Source organism: Lipophrys pholis (genome assembly GCF_963383615.2).
Source record: "Lipophrys pholis genome assembly, chromosome: 19".
In the NCBI taxonomy this organism is placed as follows: Eukaryota; Metazoa; Chordata; class Actinopteri; order Blenniiformes; family Blenniidae; genus Lipophrys; species Lipophrys pholis.
The window spans coordinates 8,860,276-8,885,516 of record NC_137647.1 but is presented as its reverse complement, the minus strand read 5'-3'; the positions used below and the strand labels follow the sequence as shown (position 1 = coordinate 8,885,516).

Here is a 25,241-nt window from a genome sequence, read left to right as displayed (position 1 = left end):
GTCGGTCTGATGTGATCTTTATCCTGTTCTTGACCTGTATTTTGGGATTTTTTTCCCCCAGTTCCTTCATCCTGTGCTTGCCATTCTTTCCTTTTTTGTTTTAGCTTTATTTCTACATCTGCATCCTAATTCGTGTTCTTGGGGCTGACATATGACAATCTTCTTAAGCAGCACAGACCCTTTATTGTGCATGGGCCATTATTCTATAAGATTATATAACACAGTGGTGTGCTGTCTGGTGTAATAGTACAGTGCAGGAGCCTTGTTGGTGCTGCAGTGATTTTTGTTTTATTTTTGTTGCAAATTCTCTGAAGTCAGTAAAAACGAGACACTGTAAAACAAAAAGCAAGGCTCTGTCTTTGTCCATACCAAAATCTGGTTTTATATTTTTTAAAACTGACAATGCACAATGTGATGCACAAAAGCATTTAGAAACAACACTAATGTTTAACAATGTAAGTGAAATTGTGTGTCTACACAGCATTAAGCCTATCTTTCGTTTCCAGACCAAAGCTGCTGAGATAATCCACATGAGACCTCATCCCGCCTCTCTGGCATGTGCAGATCACCACTGTAGAAGGTTTATACACATGCACATGCTCGCACTGCGAAAAGAAAGCAAATGATATAGTGACATTTAACAGAGAAATTCAACGAAACAAGAGGCCCGAATCTTCACTGAGTCCATCACCATGAGTCTGAAACAAGCGTGCATTTTTCTCAGAGGAGGGACGAGGAGACAGGTAAGGCAATATTATCATATGATCTCATAAAAGACATAACATTATTGTGTTGGTTTTCTTTTTGATTGAGTGGGTGTAACTTATTTAAATATTAAGAATTGAAAAATTCAGGATGTAAAAAATGTCTATACTTTGTGTATCATTTCAAAAACAATTTTTTTTATTTATACATGTGAAAAACAATGAGACACCTTACATTCCCCCCTTCTTACCCAAATATTTTTTAAGTATTTTTATTTTGTAAGAGAATTGTATGATTTCAACAGTTAATTGTGACGATTTCAGATGTTAGTTTCAGGTCATCTGAATTATGTGGGAATGACTAGTCTGACAAAACATTCGTCATATATTTTTTTTTAAAAAGCCAAAGTATAACGAAGTGCATCATCATGTAGCTCTGACACACCTTATGCAACATAACATGGGTGCCTAAGTGAAATCTGATAGATTTCTTTTTTATTATTATTACTTCTGATTCATCAAATAAAAAGACAGAGTGCCATTCTTCCTTTTGATGCACAAATATATTATTTTCGTTCTCTGTGCAGTCATCTTAAACAAATTAATGGACAATTCAAAACAATGCAGACTTACATCTTGACTAATCCCTTTGACGTGCTGCACCACAAGTTGCAGCAAATATATTGTGTGTGCTTAGTCCCCAGGGAACTTCGTTTCCCCTTAATACATATCTAAATATCTATATATAGAGATTATGGAGTCTCCTAAAAGAACACTGTGTACAGAACTGTGTCCTTAATACTGAGTTTGTAACATAAGTCTACACATAAATTCATTTTTGTGCATATAGGACAAACTGGTTTGATGCACTGCAGTTATTCATGAGCTCTGAAATCTGTGATTGTGTATTTTTATTTTGCAGTCAAGGACTTTAACACATGATGAGATTGAAGGTAATGTTATCTTTACATGTTCGAATTTATATCAGATTTTTTTTTTTGTCCATTAAGTGATGTACAATCGTTATTTTTCCTGCATCTGCATGCTTTCCAGAGTTGCGTGAAGCATTTGTCGAGTTTGACAAGGACAAGGACGGTCTGATAAGCTGTAAAGACTTAGGCAACCTAATGAGGACGATGGGTTACATGCCAACTGAAATGGAGCTGATTGAACTGAGTCAAAACATCAACATGAACTGTGAGTGACGCCTTCTTATGTAAACTGCAACAGAAAATACCACCTGAATTCAAATGGAATAACGAGATGACATGTTTCCATAACAACTGAGGCTCATAAACGTATGACATCTATTAAGTTTGATGTTAATAGTGTAAAGACTTCCAATGTAGTCTGACTAATGAGACCATATGTGATACTTTGGGGCTTTTTGTGCTTCTTTTTGACAAAATCATTGAACACGAGTCATTTCTGTGAGTGACCCTGGCTGCCTGCTGTCATATGGATTACATCTGTCTGATCACAGTAGGGGGACGGGTGGACTTTGAAGACTTTGTTGAGTTGATGACCCCCAAGCTGCTGGATGAGACTGCAGGAATGATAGGCTTGAAGGAACTCAAAGATGCTTTCAAAGAGGTGAGCTCCTGTTGTCACCCGCTGTGAACACGATGCGTACGAGCGGGGTCTCTGTGCTTTGACAAATGATTGAATTCCTCGTCCCGTTTGCTGCAGTTTGACATCGACGGTGACGGCTCGATCACTTCTGACGAGCTGAGACACGCTATGATGAAGCTGCTGGGCGAACACGCCAGCAAGCATGAAATCGAAGCCGTGGTCAGGGAAGCCGACAACAATGGAGATGGAACCGTGGATTTTGAGGGTGAGATACCACATTATTTCTATATATATAAAAAAAAAAACGGTTTATGGTTCAGGCAAGGATTTTCCTTTGTGTTCGAAGCAAAATTGATAGAGTTGATTACTTTAAATCACGATACATGTTCTTTTCTTTGAACCTTGATGGTTAATAACACAAACTATTTAAATATATAGTATTTATCATTATGATTATTATGTATAATATTGGTTTAAGCACCCAAAAATAAACATTTTTTGCCACATCAACTAGCATAGCACACACATGGATTATTTAAAATGATCAATTTGCTACAAGAGTTTATGTAATCCAAAGTCTCTTGATTTTATTCACAGAGTTTGTGAAGATGATGTCACAGAAATGAGGACAACAGAACAAGGAGGAGTTGATACTTTTTTCTAACGTCTTATTATCTGCTGTTGTCAGCCTTCATGTTATGAAATCTTTCGTTTTATTTCCTTCACAGTTGATTTGCATCTGCACAGATTAAGTGCTTGAATCTTTTAAGTTTGTTTTAGGTTTGCTGAATACCCCTCATTGTCAATGCAGAACAGACGTGTGTTGTGGAAATACTGGTCATGCTGCGCTGTAGATTTGGCCCGACGCAACTGAAGTTAAGGCAAAAGTAAAAATAATGTACATAGTGTTCGTTGTTCATGTATGACACGGGGAAATTGAGTATTGACTTGTTTTATGAAATCACAACAAAAATGAAGCGTTACCTTCAGGGACATAGTGGTAGATTGAAATGTCTTGTTTGTATGTACTGCTCAATGTATTACTACTACAACTAAAGCTTCACACAGTGTCTCAAATCTGTGCAGCGTTCAATGACCCGATTGCTAATACATCTTTATTTTTGGGTAATTTTTGCATTAAGGTCTGACAAAATTCTAAGTAAAACTCGCTGTCAACACTGGATGTAAGTAGTACTTGAGTACACGTGATTGCTGAGCTTCTGTCCACCACTTTTGCACGGGGGAAAAAGATCTCCTGACATGGTTTCAAAATCACCAGAAAAAGTAATCAACTCATTTTCTGACCACTTTGTCCACTTAATATATTTTACTGTTAATAATCTCACTGTGGTTACTAATGCTATTGCATAAGTACAAGTTGCTGAGAGTGACTACAGCACTACAGCTATTTTTGTATTTTAAATAACTATCCTGGTTATCTATTAAGGGTTTAGCCTTAAAACAACCCTTTAGTCTGTAACTTAAAAACACTGGGGTCAGGTGGAAAATCAGTGCAGAACAGAACTACTGCTTAATAAAACGGCATAAAAAGGTTTCCACTGAAGCACTGCAGATGCGACTGCTGGCATGTAAACCAGGCTGTATCACAGGTTTAACTTGTGATTATGTGGCGGCCAGCAAGTTTCTGTCAGGAGTTGTTGCCCTCGTCATCCCTTAAAGTTGACCCCGTGACTGTATTTTGAGTCGTTACACCACTTATAAATGTCACAAATGCGTGTTTTTGCGCCAGATATCTTGCAAAGTGAGTGTCCGGTGCCAACTGAATCATACATCATAAGACAGCGGACATGTAAACAATCTCAGGAGTAATCTGTCGCTCAGGGCTGGATTAGTGCAGTCTCTTTAATCCTCATCATGGGAACCTCAGATGAACAGATGGTAGATAAGACAAAAATCACCACTCTAATTCTCATCTGTTGAGTGGAAAAAGTCCCCTAAAAAGAGCCACAGATTCTTAATGAGTTTTTAACCTCCTTTAAATCTAAAAAATAGATGGGTAAAATGTATTTAGTGGTGTGTTTCAGTGGCAGACTTTTGTCTTGTTTTTTTGTTTTTTTTACCAACTAACAATTAGGAGAGCCTAAGTGAGAAAGGCATATTCTGACACATTCATACTTGATTGAATGATTGATTGATGTCCAAGTTTGGTTTTCCTCACCAGAAATTGCATGTTCTCCCTGTGTGTGAGTTAGTTTCCTAACATGCTTTTCAGTCTGCTGACTCTAAATTGTCTCTCTATGTTTTCCCCGTCATGGACTGTCGAACCCAAGTCAGATAAAGCGGTAGAAAAAATAAGAAATGTTTATTTAGACTAAAATAAGGATGTATGCCCAATTAAGGGACCGGGTATTGGTGTTGTATATGACAATACAATTAAACTCATTCAACAATGTTGATCCATAATTGTAATGATTATCTTTATCTTTAAGTCTCTCTTTAGGTTGTTTTTTTTTCAAGGTTTTGAGCTTTGTTCAATTTCCTATTAAAAACAACGACCTATATGCAAAGTTTATTCTGAAATAAATATTTATTTTGGATTTGGATTAAAAAAAATATGTCAAATGCTGCTGATTCACTAACTGTAAACAAAAACATAATTAAGAAAAAATATATCAGTATACAGTAATTCTGGGCAGAAACAGAGGAACACAATCAAGTTATTATAATGAGGTAAAGAAAATCCACAGTGTGCACATGTTAAGGATTAATGTTCAAAAAGCAACAAGAAAGATTCTGAAATAATGTTTACATTTATATAATTTTCATATCACAGTTTTTTGGTTAAGCTATTTTTAAACTACCTAAAGATACAAAATGATACATCTCAAGCACTTTGGTAACCACATGCAGCATGAGGGCAAAACAAAGGTCAGATATCATAACAGGCTGGTTTCACATGCATTCTCTAGAATTCTGTATTTTGTCACAGTGCAAATATCTACAAGACGCAATCTGTTTTTTGTGCTTTCAAGTGATGACAGCTTGAAGTTTGATGCTAAAGTCTTTTGCTGAAGGTTTTTTTTAACTTTGCAATCCTGTGAAAGTTTCTGGTGTAAAACACAAAAAGTATGGCCAACGCAGCGAAGATTCTTCAAAAGTAAATTCACACAGTGTTTCACTGACTGGAATGAGACATTTGACCTAGGTCAAGCAGTGCTCAGGTAAGGCATCCCTGCGTCTTGAAGACGGACATTGCAGGAACAGATTCAGAGGTCGGGGCTGAACATGAAGTCCAGAGCTTGTCTCTCTGCTGCAGCCACGTTGGGGTGCCAGAGGTCCACGCTCAAAATGACTCGCGGTCCAGAATCTGGAGGGCCTTTTGGAATAGAACAGAATAGAATAGAATAGAAGTGATTATCGTCAGTAATATATTTTTATAGTTGTGTGCGATTCACTGACCCTTGTGGGAGACGGTGTGAAGGAAGGAGTCATCAACCAGGAGGCAGTGTCCTTCTGACCAGCACTGAGGCTCCCCTCCCACCACCAGCTCACACAGGGGGGGAGTCTGCAGACCTGCAAAAGGGAAGACTACTTCTCAGCTTGGTATGCGAAATGTTGCAATTTCTTTCCACCGGTCAGGGCCGGGACTACTAACTTTTGTCTATGACTCAGCGGATTAAAGCCAGACGGATCACAGCACAAAAAGGACAACAGTCAAATGAACCCCAATCCTGACCCAAATGTAAGATATCAGGCAATGGGGTTTTTTGTTTCTTCTTTTTCCTATTTATCTGGCTGCTTTAATTAGATTTTTTTCTTTTCTTTTTGATGCATAAGAGTGGGAAAACATTTCACTGAGTATACCTAAAACATTCCTGCATTCGTCATCCACCAATGGAGCAATGTTTCTTTGTCCTTTCTCTTTCAATCTGATTGTAGTTGTTAATGCGCCCCTCATCAGTCATAAACCTACTTTTTCTTGTGCTGATGTCGCAACAGCCAAATTCATACAAAAATATATAAAAGCAAAATAGCACTTGCAATTATTTCAAATACCTAAGTGACACCGCAGACGTGTATTCGTGGGTCCATACGAGCTCCCCAATGTAGCTCCAGGCCCCAGCAGCCAAAACCCTGCAGAGCCCAGGGAGTTGCTGCTTATGAATGTGCGCAGAGATAGAAGTGTCCGGTAGGTGCAAGGACAGGAGCGACAGTTTCCTGCCACACTCAAACCTGCAGTGTACAAGGGAAAGACTGCTTGGCCCTGAAAGAGACAAACTCTGAATCAGATGAGAAACACATACCTGTATTGTTATACAATCCAGCTGATCTGTGACATATCCCCAAGAAGAGTTGGTCATTGCTGATAATCTAAAGAAAATGCGAATGACCAACACAAATATGCACTTTTGCATGTTAGATAATAGAAGAAAAAAAAGAGCTGTATTAAGGATGTAACTGACTTGTGTTTTGCCTCTTTCTCATATCTATCCATTCATCTCCTTTACTGTTTTATTCAATTTGGGGGGCTGAAGCCAATCCCCGCTAACAGTGGATGACGTCTGATTACATATTACATTCAGAGCATGCCATCAAGCTCAGAGGGAGACAATCACACACACTAACGTTCACACTTAGGCAATTTAGACTGAGCAGCTAACTTCAATTCATCCCACAGAAAGCAGAAAGACAAAACAACTCTACACAGTAACGTTCTCTACCAGGACTCAGTTTATCTTTCCTGTGAGATGAGCTACTGTTGTGCGATTCGTGTATACAGTACCTTTGGTCCAAGACAGGTCCAGCCTAATTTTGAGTCCAAGCCCCTTTGATAAACAGCCTGGAATTCAGCCAAGATTACAGGATAGTTAGCTTCCAAGACCTCAATGTCATGGCGGTGCGCATCGCGGGGAAAGAATGGGACACTTGGTACATCCGGCAGGAAGAAGAGATGAGGCTTCTGTATGGCCGAGTGATCACTCAGTTTCACCTAAAACAAAAGCAATGAGATTATAAGGTATGGATATACGATCAGCCTGGATGTTGTGTTCACCAAATTTGTACAATTGCAGAGTGTTGAGTGACACTTTGTTCAAGAGCTCATGGATTCACTGCCAACGTTAAGAACCAGTTAATGTACATTAAAAAGAAAGTCACCTGCTCACGGAGCCCCTTATGAATGCGGCCCATGCCCACCCAGCTGTAACGCTTGGCATACTCTTGCAAGGCTGTGTACCGCTTCTTGGCCTCTGCAGATGCCTGGGCCGGGAACAAGGCGTGGCTCAGCACTGGGGTAAGATATCCCTGTCCCTGCTCCTCGTCCTCCTCTGTCTCCATGGAAATAAAGGGGGTGATTGGATCGCCCCTCAACAGCTTGGACCGGGCACTGCACCTCGTTCCAATGCAGCTGCCACTCCGGGACATCATTGACCGTCTTGAGCTTGACTTGAGCTTTCCGGCATGTGCGTGGCCCGGGATCGGCAGATCGGAGCCCATCCGATAGCAGTGCCACAGAAACAAGAGGACCAGAGTCCACAGAAGACCACTCAGTGAGTGGACGCCCAGCTCCACATATGGGGGCAAGGGCAAAGTGTTCATGGACCAGTGCATCCTTGAACTTTGTGGAAACCTAAAATCCTGAAACTGAAACAGAAGTCAAATATTTCATTGTTTGTGTAATGCAGCAGAGTTCCATAAAAAGCAAGTTTAAGGTAAAATACTGTGCTTTTCAAAACTAAAAGCAAATGTTCAGGTGACATTTTGTACAAGTTTCACTTAAAATCAATAACAAAAGGCCTCTCAATATATCTCTACTGCACAGCACAAAGTAGTTTTGACTCGTCAAAGTCATACGCATCATGATGAGGGAAGGAGTGGTTGTGTTGTCTCACGCACATAGTCTCAGGCAAATCATGAACTGTCCTAGTTTCCAACATTCATTTATTTTCTTGACTTTAATCCTCTTCAGGGTCACGGAGGACTGAGGCCTTCCCCTGCATTTACTTGGAAGAAATTAGTGAAACATTCCAAGCCAATTGATTGTCCACCACGCAGCCCTGAGCCTCTGTTTCGGAGTATTCCGAGACCGGCACAGTGTTATGTGAAATGCCCTCATTCTTTATGCTAACTAACTAAAGGATTATATTCTGAAGTCATACCAAAGCTTTCTGTCCACACCATTCAACTTTGATTCATTATTCAGAGAAAATATCTCAACCAGAACCGAATCTTCTCACAAGTTACTCAAAGTATTAGTTACTTTTTGACACTATTTATTTACATTTCCAGAATTCAGCATCAGAACCAATTTTTCCTGTATAGAATATCAACATAAACACATTTCTCAGACAAATAATTGACTATACTAATACAACACAGTATGTTTTGAAGATGTAACGCAGAAATTCTGTCTGTGGAATTTCAAAAGTAATAACTTATTGTAAATAGTGTCAATTGTAGTTTCTTAAGTTTGAGTGAAACATATTAAAAACCATATGCAAATAAATTGTTCAAGTATCAAAGAAATACTATAAGAAAATAGTATTTCCAACTTGTCGCTTATTCCCTGTCCACCTTGGTATACCTCTTAAAAGCCCTGTTTGGTGGGTAAGATTTGCTTTTAGGGTTTGGGGTGTAACTAGAAGCCGAATACAATTTATTAAAAAAAAAAAAACTTGCACATGAAGCTGAGGAGATGGGACGAAATAAGTATTTTAATCTGATGGAATCTCACACTTTATGCAATAGATGGAGTTAATGCAGCAAAATAAGCACTTGACTTCATCTGCAAATAATGATATGATAAAAGGGTGCTTACTGCAATTATAGTTAAGGCTGCTCTTATGCTTTCTTTTCCAAAAGGGACTAATTCGGCCGGAAGTGGCTCTGGGTATAAGTGAAACAGTCTTTTTAAGGAAATAGCTTCCATTTAGGGTCTGAAGGGCAGAAAGCATGGACGCACGTCTGAGCGTGTGCACGTGCGCGTGTTTTTTGGATGGGAGGGCTTTCCTTGATTGACTCACTTAGGAGAATCCACTTGGTGGCTGCTTGCTTCATCATGGAAGATAAGTGGAAGCAACCACACAGGCTGCAGCACGACATCCCTCATAATAACGCTCGTTGGTGAATGTTGACTGATTTTCTTTGCAAACCCCTCAGCATGCATTCAATTCTGACTCTGCAACACAGTCCCTTCGACTCATCTGGCTCATATCCCCATGTTCATGTTCCACTTTAGCGCAATCATCCACCCATTCCGGGAACGCGACGCACTTGCACAAAAGGAGAAAGAAAGAAATGTTCGCCATGCATATTCCGCGCGCTACATGCAGATCTCCAAATGAGGAAAGCAGCCATTAGTCATCATCAGCGTGCTTCACCTCACGTCGGACAGATTACCTTGATAAACCGTGCGGGCAGCGCTGTGTGTCTGGACTGCCGGTGGACGGATCCTCCAGCGCTCACAACATACTGGGACCGACTGCGCGCCGCGCGTCGCTGCAGTTGCCGCGTCCCGCCGCCAGGGCGCACCTGACGCTTCAGCGCAAATGCCCTCACATCATAGCCGAATGCGTCAACCACACGGGTAACCAGCTAGGGGCATCTCACCAGCACCGTGTTCCCGGCCCAAAGCAACAGGAACCCCGCCGAGGTGAAGCAGGGGAGGACGCAGCAGAGAGACAAAGGTAAGCAGGCGGCCACCTTTCCGTTGTGCGCACCGAGCTGGTGACTGATGTCAAAAAAAAAAACGTCCTCCGCACAAAGAGGGCCGGGGGAGGTGCGAGTGATGCTGCCTCTTACAGCCCCATCATTTTGTCACACATCAGGCTGGCATTTTCACCGAGGAAACGCCTCGATTAACAGCGGGGGTGCGTTTTGACTCATTATCATTAAGAGATTGATAATAACATCAGATTCAGGCGGAACGTGCGATGAGAGGGGGCTCTTTTTTTTTTGCAGAATTTTGGAATAGCGCATTTTCGACTTGTTGTTGCAGAATTTGGGTGAGAAAATGCAGTGGAGAAGCTTGAATATTTAAGCTTATACGTGCGCGATGTGCAGTCCATATATTTTGCCTTTGAAATTATTTTATTTGTAATGTCAATTCTGATTTCCCATTTATACATATAAAATAAAATGCATTGATATCTCAGATTATTTGAGCTGATATTTAACAGTACTGTGATCTAATCCGAGTCAGTGTGGCCTTGTGATGTAAACACATGTTAAGTGCCTGAATTGCGAGGGATTCTACACTGATTAATTTGCCATCCATCACCCATCCTGCAATCGCTGGTTATTCCAGAGCTTCCCGCAGTAATTCCAAGCTATTAATAATCATTACTTTAACCCACTACAAACACTGATTGTGTCACTACTAATAGGTTGTTAATCGATTTACTCACTTTAACCTTCCCAGGTCATTCAGTTTCATCCAAAGCCATGGGGTTCACACGCCTTGCTGTGATGCTGTCTGTCACCATGATACACCTTGTTTCAGGTAACTGTTTGTGTCCTCTAATGCATGTGAGCTTGTTGTTCTACCACCATGGACAACATGATTTTTCGAGCTGTTTTCTTAACATCCTTTCCTTCCTGGACTTTTTTTTTTTTTTTAAATATGGCAAAAGCAGTAATTAGTCTTGACTTTTTCAGGCATGAGCTTCATGACTCCTGAGCCTGATACACCACCAACGCCGTCCCCAGACTCCTACCCACTGGGTGGCCTGATCCATGCTGCGCTCCAGAGTAAGGAATACTTAGGACAGGCGTCTACAGCCACCGGTACACTAACACAGCTCTTTATGGCTCATGCAATGCAGCTACAGTATGACAGGGTGATTGCTCAATGAGAATGAAAAACCCAACTGAGTTGAGACTTTTCGCCCTGCAGGCACTACCACCAACCCAACTCAAGCTGTGCCGGGGCTTGGGCAGTCGGAGTCGACAGCGACAGCCATATCTCCAGGGCTCCTCACCACAGCTTTAAGCTCCTCTTCTGCTGCGAGCCATGCGGGGTCAAGAAGTATGTCCTCGCTGCCCTTAGAGGAGGAAACAACCACCACTCTGATCACCACAACTACCATAACCACGATGCACGTGCCAGGTACATGCATGGTGCCACCTGTGTCCTCTCCACGTCGTTGTTGATTTTATTTATTTTGACTTGTGCGAAGAAATTCTTTAGCAGAATTCTGAGTCCAACAGATGCTTTTAGAGCTGCTCAGATTCTCCCGGTGCCTGCTTCTACTATGAATGAATCACATCTGTTCCACTGACAACTTCAGCTGCTTCGTCTCACTTTGAAGGAAGAACACAGAGAAGAGCGCGAGAGAAAAGGTAACACAAAGCATTCACGTAACATCAAGAGGTCACAGTATGACTTATTTATAGTTTCGATAAGTTCAAAGACTGTAATACCCGTTGTATTAATTTCTTTTCTTCTTGTGTGTTGGAGTCAACACAATGACCTGCTCATTAAATGCACTGAGTAACAATTTACCTAAATATTTAGCGAATTTATTTCTTGTAGGATTTACAATATACAGAATTCTGTTTAGATGTTTAGCTCACAATAAACAGTCCAATAGCTGTTTGCTCGCAATATCAGTTCATTCTTAAGACACCCAATTATGTTTTTCAGTTTTAATCGGACAAAAGTAAACTCTTTTTTGTTGTTGTTGTTTCTACATTTCAGGATTCACATATGAAACTCAGAAGACTGAATACGAGTTGAAGATGAAGATAGTGGTGTGATCTCCTACTTTGCTGTTATATATAGGGGAAAACCTCTTTAATAACCCTCCAGCAACTACACAGATGTATCTTTATCAGCTTGAGGTGTCATGAGATGACACTGAGAATGTGTCAGGAAAAATATGGATAATGGAAGGGATAGGACAGGATGGAAACTACGGCACAGCTCACTGAAGTTGTTTAAAGTGAATCGTCAGACTTTTCTATCAATTGCATAAAATCAGCTTGATATAAGATCTATACGGTCTGTTCTTCAGTGGTCTGAATTTGCATTTCTCCACTTGAGTAGGACTCCAATCGTTTGATTGAATAAGAAACACTGAATTTTATCCATTACTGTTATTCATTAGTTCGTATTCATCCCGTCACAAAACACCTAAGTAAAGATACAAGAAACGCTTGGAATCACATTAAATTAAATGCTGTAAATGTGGTGAATTGGAAACAATAAACATATTCTCTATATATCTGTTAGCGTGTTCTGTTTTCTTCCAACAAATAAATTCCAGCCGAACGATGAACATGAAAACAGATTAATTGAATAAAGAGCAGCCAGGTGATCTTTTAAATGCTAATGCCAGAGCTATCATTGTCTGTGTGTGACAAATCAGTCAGTCAACAGTGCCTCATGACCAGAATACTAATATGAAGTGGTAAAGCGCTCAGCGGCATCCTGTATAGATGAATGCACTCAGGTGAGACCTCATCACAGCTTTTCCATTGGCTCAGGTGCTACTGGAGGGGGATCAGAGCTGTACAGTGAGCCGGACGTAGAGGAGCTGACTTATAAAATGTGCAAACAACATGTTGAATGTCACACATGTTGGATGATCTGTAAGGTGTTTGTACAAGCTTGTGTTTGCCACCTGCTTCTATTGACGATGTGTTCTGTCTTTAATATATCAAACTCTCTGTAAACTGATATCTAAATGACCACAGGATTGGCCACATCTGTCACATCAACACAGTAATCACTTAGTTTGGTGTGAAATGTGGTGTTTTACTTTCTTGCCGAATGTTTGATGACAGGCTTTGCTCTTATGTCTGTAGGCTACAATAAATGGGTGAACTTTGTTCAGTTTTTGTAACTTAACAAAACGAAAAATCCAGGAAAATGGGCATAAAGCAAAGCTGGTGTTGATTAAAGATAGTGAAATATACTATCTGAGTATTTTTATTTATTTTTGTTCATTATGCAATTTTTCAAACCAACAAATTATCAATTTACTGTGTTCCATAGTTATGTAATAGTCCCTCACTCTGCCCAGTGTTGAACAACAGCGCCAAAGTTCAGAAAAGGAACCAAAATATGATACTATCTCCCATATCAGTTGGTTTTAATGTTGCGTCTAGCTGACAGTTTCCTATATTTATCTTCTCTGTTCGCAAAACGGACTGTAAAGCCCTGTCCCTTACCACACAGTGTTTGTATTACATGGAGCAGTGATTTGATTGTACTGAAGCAGAGCAGCCGCTTTCAGTCATGCAGCCAGCAGAATAATTGAATTCAGGGTGAACCAAGACATTACAGTTTCACCCGAGCCAGTGCTCACTGGCAGGAGTGTCTTTTAATATTCATCACATTTAATTGATTTACTGTTGCTAAGAACTATGGCTATGTCGCAATCAGGTTGTTATGTTCAGGTTCAGATGCTCTGTCCAGAAATGAGATTGAATATGCTGCTTCTCACTTCTGCTCGTACTGCAGTTGGTCGCTGTTGGGATGTTGAGTAGATATCGAGGCTTCTTTCTTTTTTTTTTACGTGCAGGTATGTGGAAATTGGTCATTAATGGACATGTTTAAAACAATAAGCACCCGGTATTCCATTTCAAAAATAAGTAAACAAACTAGGTTTTTTTTGTATTTAAAACCATGAAAAGTCTTTCGAAGTAAAACATGAGTTGGAGTTATTGGTCAGCACAGATCATCTTCCAATCCCAATATTGGGAGTTTGTACCCCAACTTCACCACTTAATGTCCTTTGGAAAAACACAAAACCTCAAGTTTCTGTCTGAATGTGACTGTACATATAAAAACATATTGACACACTGCTCGAACAGTAAACATGAATAATATAACAACATTTTTCAAACCTTTTTTTTTTTACTTTTCCTGCCATTTTCTTTGTTCTTGCAGTGCAATGCAATGCAACTTTGTCAGCGATGGAGGATGTTGTCGAGTCACCGGATGCTGCTGCATCATCAACCTTTTCCCCTCTGGAATGCACCTACAGTATCACAGTGTATCCAGGCTATGGTGTGGAAATAGAGGTAAGTCTTTGTTTTTTAAAAAGGCCATCACAGTTTTTTGTGTTGTATCTGAGCCTGCTTTGAATCCGAACACTAAGGAGATTGTTGACACCATAGCAGTGGCCTTTCAAACTCAGTGCTCTGCAACTTTATGCCACACTCGTTCATCCATCTTCTATGCCGCTTTGATACTCAGGGATTATGGAGCTAATCATAGGCAAACACAAAGAGAGACAGATAATCACAAGTGTTTGTGGACTGTGGGAGGGAACTGGAAAAAAAAAAACCCTACATAATCATGAGAACATGTGAGCTCCACACAGTTTAGAGCCGTGGATATTCTTACTGTGATACGAGAGTCCTCACTACTACACCACCATGCATCCCTCAATTCAGACCATGTTGACCAGCAGAGAAGCTTCTCATGCACTTCTCAAATGTTAAGTATTTGCATTAAAAGGCTGTGATATGAGCAGTGAGGTTGAATGAATAAGATATTTTCACACACTGGTAAATTAGCAGGCTTTTTTTTTTGTTCCTTGTGTTTGCTCTTTTCCCCCTGAAGGTGAGGAAGGCAAACCTTTCAAAGGAAGAGTCTCTGTCCATCATGGGCCACGGGGGCTCCGGACCTGAGCTGTTAGCCAACGAGACTCTGATGAAAGTGGGCCAAGTGATCCGCAGTACAACCAATCAGGTGTACATTCACTATCGCAGTCTCCGACAGACCAACCACGGCATGTTCAGCCTCCACTATCAAGGTAAAAAAATCCAAAATGCAAACCCATTGAATTCAGTAATAGAAAAAAAATAAATAAATTAAGAGATGAGTCTCCACTTGAAATTAAAAAGCTTCCTGAATGGGAACTTTCACACTGCACTAACACTGAAACATTTTGAAACAGTGCTTTGTTTTGGCACATAACAAACTATGCAACCTGGAATAAGTTGACCAAGAGGTATAAAAAGGTTGAGTGACAAATGTATTTTAAATGATTGTGAAACAGATCAAACTGAATAATAAACTGCACTGGTGCTAGTGAAGAGACAGCTGGTGAACGATGGCTCCTGCTCGGCTGTGTCACCTGGTACAATCTGTCGATTACGGTGGGATGTCAGAGGTGAAGGAAGGACATACGGACAACGTCACAGTGATTGAAGGATTTCGATATTAACACCCTAGCTGATGGATTTATACAGTGTGTTAATTGAAAGCTGGGTGGTTCCCAAAGTCGTCTCTATTACTGAGAGAAAAGATCCCTTTTTTTAATCGGCTGAGCTCAGCTGTTCTTCTTCTTCACTTCTCATCACCAGCCTTCCTACTCTCCTGCCCATTCCCACTGTCCCCGGAGAATGGCGGCGTGACAGTGACGGACATCCACCCAGGAGGTCAGGCCCACTTCCACTGTGATCCAGGATTTCAGGTCCGCGGTCATGAGGTGGCCACATGTCTTAATGCCACACAACCCCGCTGGAGCACCGCTGAGCCTCACTGCGTTGGTGCGTGAACTGATTTGGATTTGCGGTGCGACTGCATTGGTGGCAGATATGAGAAAGTAATGTGTGGGATCATGTTTTTCCTTAGCCGTGTCTTGTGGAGGGTGGATTCGTAATGCAACTGTGGGACGGATTCTATCTCCACCCCCTCCATCTGTCAGCAACCACAGCAATGGAAATAATCTGAGCTGCCACTGGTTAATAGAAGCCAAAGAGGGACACAGGCTCCACCTACACTTTGAGAGGATTGCGCTGGATGAAGATGACGACAAGTAAGATGGTGTTTTCCACGAGTTACACATAATCGATTATTCTATATTTTTAGAGCAAAATATTTCAATCTCAAAGCTTCTGGGGGGACAAAACTTTATAAGGCAAGGAAAATATTTGCAAACGCACACAGAGCACAGCAGGATCCATGCAGTTTCAACAAGTTCTGAGAAAAGACGGTTTTGCACAAAAGGAATCAGCCCAACAGAGCAAATGTACAATCCAAAAAACAGGCAAATGTGAAAACCAGAACAAGGCTAACACAGGCAGAGGTCACTACTTGGCAAAGCAGAAGGCAGAAACAAACACTTTAACCAACTGACGAGAAAAGTACATGTACACACGCTGGGAGTGGGGCGCTAACAAGGCACCGCTGATAACACACACAAGGGAAAGGTCAGAAACGTGAAACCATGATAAAGTTACTGGGCAGCAGAGGCAGGCACAGCATGAATACATAAAACATATACAGGGCATGAACCAGAGAAAGGAAGACAAAACCAGGGATCAAAAATCCCTTACAAGCATAAACATCAGCATAAACATGCTGTATGTGTAAGTACACATGCATACACACAAAGAAATATTCAGATTTGATCAGTACATACTTGAAACACCTGTATATAATGAGGCAATATGAGTGGGTAATGATCTGAAACGTTCCAGTTGAATAAAAAAAACATAAAGAATATGCTATATTGGCAAAAATTAAGTTTTGGTTTAATTATGACCTTTCCATAAGATTTCAAATCGTCCAGATTTTATGTAACTGTGCAACAGTCACACATCCTCAGTGCCTTCATTGATTTAAAGTACTAAAGTTTTATTTATTATAAACTTCCATCCCTCAAAATCACAGCAGGGCCCATTGATTCATCCATTCATCTTCCATATTGCTTCATCCAACTCAGTGTCACTCAGGCCTGAACAGGCCTCCAGTCCATCAAAGGGACAAACACACTTCCTTTAGCTGTAACTGAACAACCATTTGCTCAATATTCACAGAATTGTTTAACTTTCTTTCACTCTTTTTCACAAGCTCAAGGTATCATTATCACTAAAGATGTAAAATGAAAACTGTTGTAGGAGAAATTTTTTTTTAAATAACTCTCTTATAATGAAAAGCACATACGACACAAAGCAAATTTAAGATATAATCAGTTTTTTTGTTGTTTTTTTTCTATTAGCTTGCCACCTCTGATTTTATTTTCTCCTTATAGGATAATTGTGCGCGGTGGGAACAACTCCCTGTCTCCACCACTGTTCGACTCAGATCTGGATGACGTGCCAGAGCGTGGGCTGCTGAGTGAGAGCTCCACACTGTACCTGGAGCTCACAGCAGATTCTTCCTCCATCCCTCTGCTGCTGGCACTGCGATATGAGGGTGAGCGTGTGCAAGGTCTTTCCCGCTTTCAGCAAAACGGAATAGATTCTGTTTGCGGAGCTGCACATTCTTTTAATGTCATTTTTATTATCGCTTGATATTTATCAGCCGGGTCTGCAACCCACCTGGAGAGAGGATGACTCAAAGTGAAAATGTGAAATTGAATGTGGTATTCTTCTTGATACATGTTACTTTGATGTGGCTGCTACTTTACAGAGGTGTATTGCTCTCAGTTTGCCATAATGTACACATGATTTTATATATAAGTGCTTACAGCCTGCCCACATTATAGCCATCTTTTCTTTTTCTTTTTTTTTTTTTACATCTTGTTCTTTCATAATGAAGACAGTTTTAGATTCTGAGCTATGTTAAAAAAAAAAAAAGTTTGGTCATGCGCCGACTGCATGTGATTTCTTCCTCTCTTGTCTGTTTTCAGCCTTCGACGATGAGCACTGCTGGGAGCCCTACATGCCTCATGGGAATTTCAGCAGCAGTGACCTCACGTATCAGCTGGGCACCACCGTCACCTTCACCTGCTCTCCAGGTTTTGTCATGGAACAAGGTTCAGGAACCATTGAGTGTGTCGACCCCAGCAACCCCCACTGGAATGACAGCGAACCTGTGTGCAAAGGTGAGTTCTGGTTGCATTGGTGAGTCCCTGTTGAAAAACTATATTTATCGAATCATTTAAATTAGTAATCTTGATGCACTGATAACTGAAAGAGAGTCTAGAATCTCTCAAACATATGTTATTTAACTTTTATTGAAAATGTTATTTTTAAGCTACGCATGACAAAATACTGTATATTAGAGCCAACACTTGTCCACAATGAAAGAAGCCAGTTTTAGGTGATTCACTTGTCTGATTGGTTGGATTTATTTCAAACCACTGATATGCATGATATTTTGTTTTACATACATAATGCTGAGTTTTATAAAAAAAATTGTGGTCATGACGATTTGAGTGTGACAAAAAATATCAGTTTGATTCAACGGTAAAAAGAAATCTGCTATTGAATTCATATTTACATACCACATAAGTTTGTTTCATGAGGTGTGAAAGCGATTTGATTCATTACTATTCAAAGTGAATTGTGCTAAGACGGGTGCCTGAAGCGTCAAGATGTTGTAGCCACACTGTCTGTGTCATCTGCTGATCTGCTGGCACGCAGTGAAAACTGAGAGCAGCAGAGAGACTGTGTTAGACGCAGTTAAAAAAAGAAAAAAAAAAAAAAAAACTGGCACAGATTTTGCACCGGGTCAGGGACTGGCTGAAAAACACAGGTGCTACAGTTTCAACCAGTCATTAAAAAGTGACAACGAGATAGGCAGGGCACTGTGTTTGGGCTGAGAGATAGGTGCAAGCAGTTCCCATCTGGGATGATATAAGTATAATCTGGCAAATGAAGGGATTTAATTAGATTGGGCATTTGAGCATTTGTGCAGAGCTCGGTGCTCTTTCATACTGAGAGGAGAGCGCTGCAGAGCTGATACAGATGGTGCGATCTGCTGGGCTGCATAGTGTCTTTGCGTTCTTTGCCTCACAGCAAGAAGGTTGTGGGTCCAAAATCTGTTTGGAGTTTGCATGTTCTCGCAGTGTGTGCAGTTTGTGTTTCCTCCGGGTACTCCGGGCTCCTCCCACAGTCCAAAGACATGCATTCGAGGTTTAACTGGTGACTGGTGTGATTGTCTGTCTCTGTGTGTTTGCTCTGTGATGGACTGGCGACCTGTCCAGAGAGAATCCTGCCCTCGCTCATACAGTAGTTACTTGTGATTGGCTCGAGCGTCCCGCAACCCTGATATTATGTATCTATTACAATTTTAAAATGTCTTTGATTGAATAGAAAGGATGGCAAAGTTTTGATGGACAGAAAGGGAATCACACGTCATGAGGTAATAAATAGACAATAACAGAACAAGTACTCATGGGATCATTTGAAATGAGTCGTGTTTCAGTGTTACGCAGCCTCACAGCAGATGAAATGAATGACTTGGATTGATTTTGGTTCTCGTAGTGGCTTGCCTGACATACGCGCCTCACCATGTCTTCCTACAGACTGCTTGTGAACATATCTGCTATTTGGGTGTTGAAACAGGTTGGACGCACACTTCCAGAATCATTTATGAAGTTCGATTCCTTATAGCCAATGTCTCTTTACATTCTCACTGTGAAATGTAACATGCATTCCTTTATTCTCTCTCCAGTTACATTTCTTATCCAAATCCATGCTATTTCATTCCCCTGCAAGTTAATTTTTTCTTCTGTTCCCCCCAGTTTTTGACCTCAGTCTCTGTGCTCTGCTCTGACAGCTCTGTGTGGAGGGGAGCTGACCGAGCCCTCGGGTACCATCCTGTCTCCTGACTGGCCCCAGAGCTACTCCAAGGGGCAGGACTGCGTCTGGCAGATCCACGGCAACGAGGAGAAGCGCATCGAACTCTACATCCAAATGTGAGTTTTGCGTACAAGTTGAGCCTGGTAGCGAGCTGAACCACCAGCTGTACATCAGAATTTCCTGTAGCCGTATGAATTCTTTGACTGCAATGTGAGAGGAGCCAACCGTTTATGAATTACAATCTTTAAATAATCTGCTGCCTCTCCTGCCTTTCCCTCACTCCTCTCTGTGGTGCGCTGACTAATTTAAAGTATCGGGTGGGCGGACGCGTCGTCTTGACATACAGAATCTCTCCGAAGGCGAAGCTCATTCCTGATTTTATTTCATTTCTTTTATGCGCTCTTGTTCTCCCTTCTCGCAGTTTAAATATCCGTCAAACGGATGTGCTGACCATCTTCGATGGGCGCGACCTCATGTCTCATGTGATTGGCCAGTACCTCGGTTCCAGGGAGCGTTTCTACGTCATTTCGGGGGGGTCGGATGTCACCATTCAGTTCCAGAGCGACGCAGATGATTCCAGTTTCATCTTGAGCCGGGGATTCCTCATTCATTATCATGGTAATAACTGAGCGTGTGGCTCAGAATGTGGATATCTTCAGTCGCATCTTTCCTGACAGTACATTCTGGTTTTCGAATAAATCCCTTATTTTTGCTGAATCGCCCTCTTTCTGTGCTTTGCAGAGGTCGAGCCCAATGACACCTGCCCGACCCTCCCCCAGATTGAGTTTGGGTGGATCAGCTCCTCGCACACGTCTCCCGTGCGAGGCAGCGTGCTGACCTATCAGTGCCAACCGGGATATGACATCAGTGGCTCTGACATCATCACCTGCCAATGGGACCTGTCCTGGAGCAGCAGTCCACCCACCTGTGTCAAAGGTGAGACACACGGGACTTTAACTGTGGACACAGGATTATGACTGTGCTGGTTCTATTGTCACACAAAGCAGACTGAGTGGAACAGATATACTGGAGGTATCTTTTGTCGAAAGCTGGCAGGGGTGGAGGTAACGATACTCACATAACGGTAATTAAGTGATATTCTAGGACACTTGAACTTTCATTGGCCTTTTCGTCAATAATGAAATTTTACTTCTTTCCTAAGCCCAATGTAACCTGCTAAGCTGAATCATTAATACATTTTGTTGTCTGCATTTTTTAAATGACTTTTTAAGTGTTATAAGTGAGAAAAACAAATGTTAATTTAAAAACAAAAAAAAACATTTGATTTAATGAAAATTATATTATTTTCAGATACGTTCCTTTTCAGTTTTAGGATTTAAAGGCTGAAATAATGAAGCTTATTGCAACCACGAGCAATGAATATAAAATATATAAACATCTGACTTATTTTTTTTTAGATTATCCTAAATTAATAATATGAATAATTCCAGAGAGAGGTACAACAGTGTTTCTATATGTAACTAAATACAATCCAAGTAATGTAACAGTAGTGATGCTTTAGTGCAAATCTTTATTGCATTACTCTTCATCTCCTGAAACTAACGATGCAAATAACATCCATGATTCTTTTCTTTTATTCATAATGGATTATGTTCTCATTTTTCATGTAGTATGTGTTTATTTGACGTCCCACAGTTCAGCAGTGTCCTGATCCAGGTGAGGTGGTGAACGGAGCGCGCTCAGTGCGTCCTGAAGCGGGTTTCGCCGTCGGGACGGTCGTCCGCTTCTCCTGTAACCAGGGTTACCAGCTGGAGGGTCCCAGCCAGATTTCCTGCCACGGACGAGACACCGGGACCCCCAAGTGGAGCGACCGCAGCCCCAAGTGTGTCTGTAAGTCCCGCCGCTGCCCTCAAGGTGTTTTCTTTTCTGTATATGAAGAGTGCCTCCGTCCAGCAACTGCATGATTGTGTTTCCTTCTGTTCCCGTGCAGTAAAATATGACCCGTGCTCAAACCCCGGGGTTCCCGACAACGGTTATCAGACCCTGTACAAGCACAGCTACCAGGCCGGAGAAACTCTGCGCTTCTTTTGCTACGAGGGCTACGAACTGATCGGCGAGGTCATCATCAGCTGCGTTCCTGGACATCCGTCTCAGTGGAACAGCCCGCCGCCTTTCTGCAAAGGTCAAGGTCACAACGTTTTCGCAGTGTGCCTCACTGGAACTTCTTTTTTTTTTTTTGTTTGTTTGTTTTTACTCAAATGAAAATGGTGTGAAACATCTTGTTTGTGATGCCCAGGTTTGGGTTGTACACGATGTGCTTTAAATGTGTCTCACATCAAGTAGTAATTCATGGTCATACAAAACACTTCCTGACATTTTCCTCTTATTTTCTTTCCATGCAGTGGCATATGAAGAGCTTTTGGATGATCACAAATTAGAAGGTGAGTTCTTATTTTTTCCCTCATATTTATATGTAATAACTGACTTTTTTTCTTTTTCAAATGCATTATATAAAGCAACGGGACATTTTTATTTCTTTATTTTGAAACTTGTTCATTTATTTTGTAGACTGAAGTTCTTAAACTTGAAAAAAAAAAATTCAGATTTATTTCCTGCAACTCATCATATCATACTGTGACCGACTCGTTGGCTGCAAAATGTTGTGAACAGAGAATAAAAACCGAGCTGATGACAGGTTATCTTACAGCGTCGCAGTCGTTCGAGCCGTCCCATCAGATCCTGAGTGAGAACATTGCTTTGGCAATAATTCTCCCCATCATCCTCGTCATCCTTCTGATTGGAGGAATCTACATGTACTACACGAAGTAAGTATTTTCTTTGACCAAAGCAACAAGCACTTACCCTTTTGCCAATATTCTTATGCCGCATTGTTCCCTCTGATTTCACTCACTTGACTCGGTTTCCAGTTATCGATTCGCAGCACAATCTATCGATTTGCTTATATTGATGTTTACGTTTACTTTTGTTTTGTTTTTTTCACTCTCAGCATATGCAGACTAGAATGGAAGCCGCTCTTCTGGAAGTCTCTCTCTCACACACACTCCTACAGCCCCATTACAGTTGAATCTGACTTCAACAACCCTCTTTATGAAGCAGGGGTAAGTCTTATTTTCACGTTTTTTTTTTTCCATCTTCTCTTTATTAATTTAGGCACGCTATATAGATTTTGTGTATCGATATATTGACGGTTTACTGTTTCAAACACTGAAATGTGTCCTCTGTGTCCCACCACAGGATACGCGGGAGTATGAAGTGTCCATTTAAAGCAGAAAACGTCTTGGTGAGAATTAAAACACAGAAAATAACTCTTTGGGAAGGCAAATCTCTTCTCATTATAATGGCCTCACACCACCTTCTTTCATTGTTTGTTTTTTTTTGTTTCGTTTTTTACATCGACACATATCTGGTTTATTGATTGTGGAAGTGCTTTAATTAAATGAGTTGCACTGATACGGTGGTCCGCAAAAATGTGAGTCCCACTTCACAGTCCAACTTTCTGTATCATTAGGACTGGTGCCTTATAAAGGGTAAAAAATTTAAAAAAATTGACACACAAGAAAAAAATAAAGTGGAAGAAGATTAGGAGAGAAGGAAACTGTTCAAAGGGATCAAAGGGACAGATTTATTGAGTTAAATCATTTTGAGGCCAAAACATTACACAACTTGGCAATACTTTATTTGTAACAATCAAAAGTAACAGTTAAGATCAATGAATATATCCTTAGTGTATCTTATTTCTTTCATCACTGAAGTGGTTTGTGTCACATTTTGCGTGTCAAAGTGTTACATATGGAAGGAAACCTCAAATTTCAATAGGGAGAACTTTTTTGTTGCGTGTAACACACACACACACATATACACACACACATAAACACACACACACACAAACACAAATTGAATGTAAATATATGACTTAATATTGGCGGAGGTTAATATGTATACTTAATTATATATATAAGCCTCATATACATATATATAAATATATATACACTTACACGTGGTGGCGGGAGGTTATATATTTTCATTATATACCTATAATGAAAATTCAGTGCCAAATTATAATGGTAAATAATTTAATGTCACTAAGTGTTTCATCTGTTGTTGGAATAGTGTTTACAAAAGCCGTTGTTTATTTTATTTTCTGCTGTTTCTGAGTGCATCGTCACACAACGTCACATGACAAGCCGTATAAGAAAAGGTGAGGACATGAATGTCATTATGCTTAGAGCATGCACTGATTGTAAATTATATTGCTTCTGCTCAATCTTTTCATTCTCATTATAGTTACTGACAGTTGTCATTGTTATCAGGTTTGATGTTGTATGCACTATGTTGATGAAAAATTACAAATCTGGCTGCTTGCTGTGATGCATTATGTATTTATTTACAAATGATTGTTTAATTGGTGAATGTAGTTTCATTCACTGTGCCAAATGAAGGATCTTGGAGACTTGCTTTGTAGACTTAATTCTTCTCTTATCATCAGTAGCATTTCTTTGCTTCATATATGAATACACTCTTTTGGAGGCAGTAAATTATTTGCTAAACTGGAAATAAAGTCTCTGTTGAATGGTGTAAAGCTTATGTGTCAACGTGTTTGTTACGCCTACATCTCCACATACACAAAAGATTACTCACTTTGGAAAGCATATCACAATTCTTTTACTTTTTAAAAAAGAAAACAATTGTGGTCCAGTGTTTTAACCTTCACTCATCTGATTTTAACATGTTTTCTTACCTGCAGTAGTAATAAGTATTCATAATTATGTTTGCATGTCGCTGTTACATATCAACTTGGTTCAAGTGTTAGTAGTATATTATTACTGGCATTTTATAATATTCATCTTTAATTTTCTCTCTCTTGCTCTATAGTGTGAGAATGGCATAGCATTCATATTATATTCTCTGTTATCCTTAATGTACTTTTATAGTCACACTTTGTTCCGTAAGAAACAAATCATTGAAGCTATTGTCACTAGATGAAAAGAGTGTGTATTTTTCAGCGATTGCACCTTTTTTCATTCTTTCAAAACGTGCATTTGTCCTTATCAGATTATTTGGCTGAAAAGATTACAGGATAAAGTGACTACATTTTAAAAGGAGAAACTCTGGTGGTTATTTCAAGAATTTCGACCGAGTATTCATATCATATTTCTATTCTATTTTATTCTATTCTAAATACATTACTATAAAAAAATGTTGTCCAAGTTGACTTTAGGACCTTCTGATGTCTCCAAGAGGAAAATATAAAAAAATAAATAAAATTTATCACACATATTCATACTCGGCTTAGGCTGAACTCCTCTATGAATATTCTCTCAAATCTGCTTAAACGTCCGAATTAGTCTTTCTTTTATGAGTAGTTTATAAAAGTTTAAAATGTGTTTTGGTTTTTTTGGAGGTATAATATTCATTTCATAACCCATTATGAGAATAATAATGAACAAGCTAAAGCAAAACTAAACAAAATAGCCCATCGATTCCAACACATCTGGAATTCTATTGTACAACATATATAAAATCCACATCAAGCAT

At 40.2% G+C, this 25,241-nt stretch overlaps 3 protein-coding genes across 4 annotated transcripts; 2 read left to right on the top strand and 1 right to left on the bottom strand.

Moving 5' to 3' along the window:
• Positions 1–501: 501 nt before the first annotated feature.
• cabp5b (calcium binding protein 5b) lies at positions 502–4,880 on the top strand. Its single transcript, XM_080487885.1, has 6 exons — positions 502–743; positions 1,627–1,657; positions 1,758–1,901; positions 2,188–2,297; positions 2,394–2,541; positions 2,874–4,880. Exons 1-6 carry the CDS (start codon positions 693–695, stop codon positions 2,900–2,902), a joined length of 513 nt encoding a protein of 170 aa, XP_080344011.1. The 5' UTR covers positions 502–692; the 3' UTR covers positions 2,903–4,880.
• asphd1 (aspartate beta-hydroxylase domain containing 1) lies at positions 2,909–9,968 on the bottom strand. Its single transcript, XM_080487884.1, has 6 exons — positions 9,636–9,968; positions 7,395–7,880; positions 7,021–7,227; positions 6,294–6,501; positions 5,697–5,810; positions 2,909–5,613 (listed from the first exon to the last, which is right to left on the bottom strand). The coding sequence occupies exons 2-6, from the start codon at positions 7,845–7,847 to the stop codon at positions 5,504–5,506; spliced, it is 1,092 nt and encodes a 363-aa protein (XP_080344010.1). The 5' UTR covers positions 7,848–7,880; positions 9,636–9,968; the 3' UTR covers positions 2,909–5,503.
• Positions 9,793–24,214, top strand: sez6l2 (seizure related 6 homolog (mouse)-like 2). 2 transcript variants are annotated; one of them, XM_080487883.1, is made up of 19 exons: positions 9,793–9,922; positions 10,657–10,737; positions 10,893–10,985; positions 11,131–11,343; positions 14,131–14,264; positions 14,809–15,001; positions 15,555–15,740; positions 15,826–16,009; positions 17,228–17,391; positions 17,828–18,022; positions 19,702–19,840; positions 20,146–20,342; positions 20,466–20,660; positions 21,381–21,575; positions 21,676–21,867; positions 22,088–22,126; positions 22,393–22,510; positions 22,693–22,804; positions 22,941–24,214. In XM_080487883.1, the coding sequence occupies exons 2-19, from the start codon at positions 10,680–10,682 to the stop codon at positions 22,968–22,970; spliced, it is 2,637 nt and encodes an 878-aa protein (XP_080344009.1). In that variant the 5' UTR covers positions 9,793–9,922; positions 10,657–10,679; the 3' UTR covers positions 22,971–24,214. The 2 variants fall into 2 exon arrangements, with proteins under 2 accessions (XP_080344009.1, XP_080344008.1); XM_080487882.1 differs by having other exon boundaries at positions 9,810–9,922; positions 10,893–11,021.
• Positions 24,215–25,241: the final 1,027 nt, after the last annotated feature.